At 45.9% G+C, this 4,112-nt stretch overlaps 1 protein-coding gene across 1 annotated transcript in view; it reads left to right on the top strand.

Annotated features, from left to right (window-relative positions):
- The window catches only part of papss1 (3'-phosphoadenosine 5'-phosphosulfate synthase 1), a 30,754-nt gene that overhangs the window by 16,473 nt on the left and 10,169 nt on the right, over positions 1-4,112 (top strand). The window contains exon 8 of the mRNA XM_037690030.1: positions 346-551. Within this exon, the coding sequence (XP_037545958.1) occupies positions 346-551 (206 nt within the window). The remainder of the gene's footprint in view (positions 1-345; positions 552-4,112) is intronic.

Genomic DNA, 4,112 nt, shown 5'->3' with positions numbered 1-4,112 from the left:
TAAATTAGCAGCAGGAAGCTGAAGCGGAACAAAAAGTGAAAGGAGCAGTAAAAGGTTGTGAGCACATCTAAAGACTTGGAGGTAAAATGAGCTCGGTTCATTTTCGATGAGAACAAAATGTCAGAAAAGGCTGAATATTTCAAGAAGCTAAAAGTTGCACCAACACCAGAAGTGGTAGCAGGATTGTCCTGAAAGAGCCGAACGTTTTGGTTCTTGATTGAAAACTTCCGGATGAGAAAGATGCTGACCAGCGTGGAGAAGGAAACTGGATGAGAACAGAGTGACGCTCCGCGAGCGTCCAGACGATGATGTTCACGTTGCTGACGCCACGTCGTGTCCCTGCAGGTGGAGTGATCAACCTGTCGGTGCCCGTGGTGCTGCCGGTGTCCACTGCAGATAAAGAGCAGTTGGAGGGCGTTACAGCCGTGGCGCTGGTGTTCGAGGGCCGCCGAGTGGCCATCCTGCGTAACCCTGAGTTTTATGAGCACAGAAAAGAAGAGCGCTGCGCTCGGCAGTGGGGCACCACCTGCAAAGACCACCCCTACATCAAGGTTAGTGCCCGAGAGTCCAGAGCTGCCTTGGCCTCACTTGACGCCGAGCCCCTCTCGCATGTGTGGCAGTAGTAAGGCAGCGCTCGCACGTGTGCACGTTTGATTTATCTTCTACAGTTTGTTTCTCGCTTGAACCAGGAAATGAGCCGTGTCTTGTTTGTGCTGTTGAGCTGTGACAACGACAAACGCGTGAAGCATCTTTCACGAGCCGACTGCGGTTGCGTCCGGCGCCGGATTGATCAGAGCGAGCAAACCAAATGTTTCTGATCACACACCTCGGCTGCTGACGGCTCGCAGCCACAACAACTGGACTGGTCCGGTTGGACGTCAGGAATACGAAAGATATTCACAAGTTGAATCGCATGTCGGTGAAATGAGAGACGTTCATGGAGCTGTTTGGTTCTGATTGTTCTTGTTATGGACAATTTCAAATAACTTCTTAGAATGATCTCACAAACGCAGCTTTTCTTCCAAAAGTTTGATTTCAAGAAGCCGTTTAGATTGAAATCGCCTGGTGCTGCAATCGTTGGATTGAAATCGCCTGGTGCTGCAATCGTTGGACCTAGAGAGGAGGACAGATCTGTTGCTCTTTTGATTTTGACCTCAACAAGAACTTCTCTTCAGCAGCTGTTTGCTCCAACAAGAGAAGAGCCGACGCTGCTGCTCGCTCCCACTTCGTTTCACGGCCTTGCAGTGAAACACGACTTCATTTGAGCATCGATCCTTCTGCACGTTGTGACTGCAGCACCTCCTGCACATACAACCATTACTATTATTACTGCAGAGCTTGGACACATCGATCACATGTCATTCTGTATGCAGCTGTTTTTAGCATTAGCTTCTACGATCCAGAATAAACCGGGCACGTAGACGGGCTCAGTATTTGTGACGAGCGCGAATTGATCCCGTTCTCTCAGTGATGTTGCACACTTTGGTCCTCCAGCCTGGATGAATGCTCAGCTTCAGCCAACAATGATCCTACAAGAGAGCGTACTTCAGCAGAGCACTGAGCTCTCTCTGTGCACGTCACATGCGCGGTGGTGATCAGGTTTTACTGAGTAGAAGTTGTATTTTAGTGCACGTGTAGGTCAGAGGTGCACAGGTGATGTCACAGACGGGGCTCCACACAAGACGAGGCTGTAATGGTGTTTCAGTCCACACGTTCCATTACTGCAGTGAAACGCTCTACATTTACTGTCGAATAGTAAAAATTCAGCTGTACTTTACTTTTCTGGTATTTGACCACAGCATGGAGCAAAACCGCTGTAACACTAGAAGTCCTTGTTTACTTGTAAAATAAATACCGGTAAATAAAAGAGCATACTAGATCCAACAGAGATCAGTCAGGTTATCTGGAAGATTTATTTTTTTGCTGAGACGTTTCGTCCTTCATCCAAAGGACTTCATCAGTCCGAGGAGCCACAAACAAACTGAGTTCCAAAAGCAGCACACTCCCATAGTGCGGAAAAAACAACCAGTTTGCTGGTGATGAGATGGTTTCTGGGGCCCACCCTCTCCCCCATCAACTTCCCGACGTAAGACTGATCACCCTCCTGACACTGAACAACATACACAACATTACTCTGTTTGTGCCGGGGGACTGGATCTTTGGGATGAACCAGTCTTTAATGTATTTTGGGGTTTAAAAGCCACTGGGACGTTATGTTTAGAAAATAAACGTCTCAGTTTCTCTGATACTCCCTCAACATATGGAATGACCACTGGTCTGGGTCTGGGTTCCTCCTTTTCACCTGTTGGCTGACTGGAGTCCTGTTTGGGTTTCTTCTCTGCTTTCAGGAAGGCCCAGTTAGGATATCCACATTGCTCTAGAGCCTGTCTTGTGTGGGATTTCTCCTTCTGCCTGGCTCCTGAGCTAGTGGGGATGCTGTCTGCTCTGTGGTACAGAGTCCTGATGACTCCTAACTTGTGCTCCAAAGGGTGATGGGAGTCAAACTGCAAATACTGGTCTGTGTGGGTGGGTTTGTGGTACACCTCAGTTTGCAAATGTCCTCTATCAGAGACTGAGACCTCACAGTCCAAGAAAGCCAACCTGCCATTTTTTACATCTTCTCGTGTGAACTTGATGTATTTATCCACAGAGTTGATGTGGTCAGTAAAATGTTGGACTTCCTGAGATTTGATTTGAACCCAGGTGTCGTCAACATACCTGAACCAATGACTTGGTGGTGTCCCTGAAAAGGACGTCAAGGCTGAGTTTGGTTTCTTTATCATTTGTGAAGTCTACCTGCTAGCCTCATACAGCAGCTGCTCCATCATTTCAGCACATTCAGCTCTTCTCTGGTTCTTTCCTGATCTTGCTCGTTGTAAAACCAAACCAACGTGTTTAAAGATGCAGCTGCACGTTTCCTAAAGTGGGAGCATGACTCCGTGTTGTCGTCAGCCAGCGCCTCAGTGCTGCTTTTATACAAACGCTGCAAGCTCTGTTTCCACTGCAGAGATGCAGTCTGATCCAGAGTGTGTGTTCAGCCTGCTCTGATTAAGGGCTCACTCATTAAAGTGTGTATATGTACACATGATGTGTATATGTACACATGATGTGTATATGTACACATGAATGTTGACTTGGTGCTCTGGAGCCAGCCTCTCCTCACAGTCACATGGTTTCTGACTCCTCTCGGCTACAAACAAGCTGCTCCACTCCACGTAATCTACTCCTTCCTGTTTACCTGTCTGTCAGTCAGAGGCCCCTTCCCCGGAAGCAACGGTGCAGCCGGCGTTTATTTGGCTAGACCCCCTTTTCTCATGTGAACGTGTGAAACGGAGCTAAAGTTTGAGCCTCCCTCCTTCGGTTTACACTTTTCCATCCAAGCAGCAGTGGACGAACAGGGTCAAATAGCATGTGGAGAAGGAATCCTAACAATATTTGAAAGTTCTCACAGCAGATGGAGCCACGTTGTTTAACCACGTCGTTTAGACGCCGCCGCTGCAGACGAGCTCCGCTTTCAATGCACTTTTCTGGATCAAAGCAAAAAAATGGACATCAAAGAGTTCACAAGAATTTTCACTACATGTTGGAGGAAAAGGTGACATTTGATTTGTCACCTGGTATCATCATTTTAATATCATGCAGGCGTGTATTTTGTGTAGCTCTAGCTGCAGTCTCTTCTGAACCACAGGAGGAGAAACTAAAGCAGCCACTTCTGGATCCTGAGGCCTGGACCGACACTTTCACTCTCTGGGGAAGTTTCTTTGCAGTGCAGTCAAGAGCGCTGCCAGCTTTGAATCTACAATACAGTTGGATCATGTTACTGTTAGACCACTGTTGTTATACTGTTGTATTAATGTTATATTACTGTTGTTAATGTTGTTATACTGTTATATTACTGTTGTTACTGTTATTATACTGTTGTATTAATGTTGTATTACTGTTGTTAATGTTGTTATACTGTTATATTACTGTTGTTACTGTTATTATACTGTTATATTACTGTTATTACTGTTAATATACTGTTATATTACTGTTATTACTGTTATTACTGTTATTATACTGTTATATTACTGTTGTTAATGTTGTTATACTGTTATATTACTGTTATTACT

This window comes from Nematolebias whitei, chromosome 16 (assembly GCF_014905685.2).
Source record: "Nematolebias whitei isolate Nwh7 chromosome 16, NemWhi1, whole genome shotgun sequence".
NCBI classification, from domain to species: Eukaryota; Metazoa; Chordata; class Actinopteri; order Cyprinodontiformes; family Rivulidae; genus Nematolebias; species Nematolebias whitei.
Note: the sequence above shows the minus strand (reverse complement) of the source record. Positions and strands in the feature narration are given on the sequence as shown.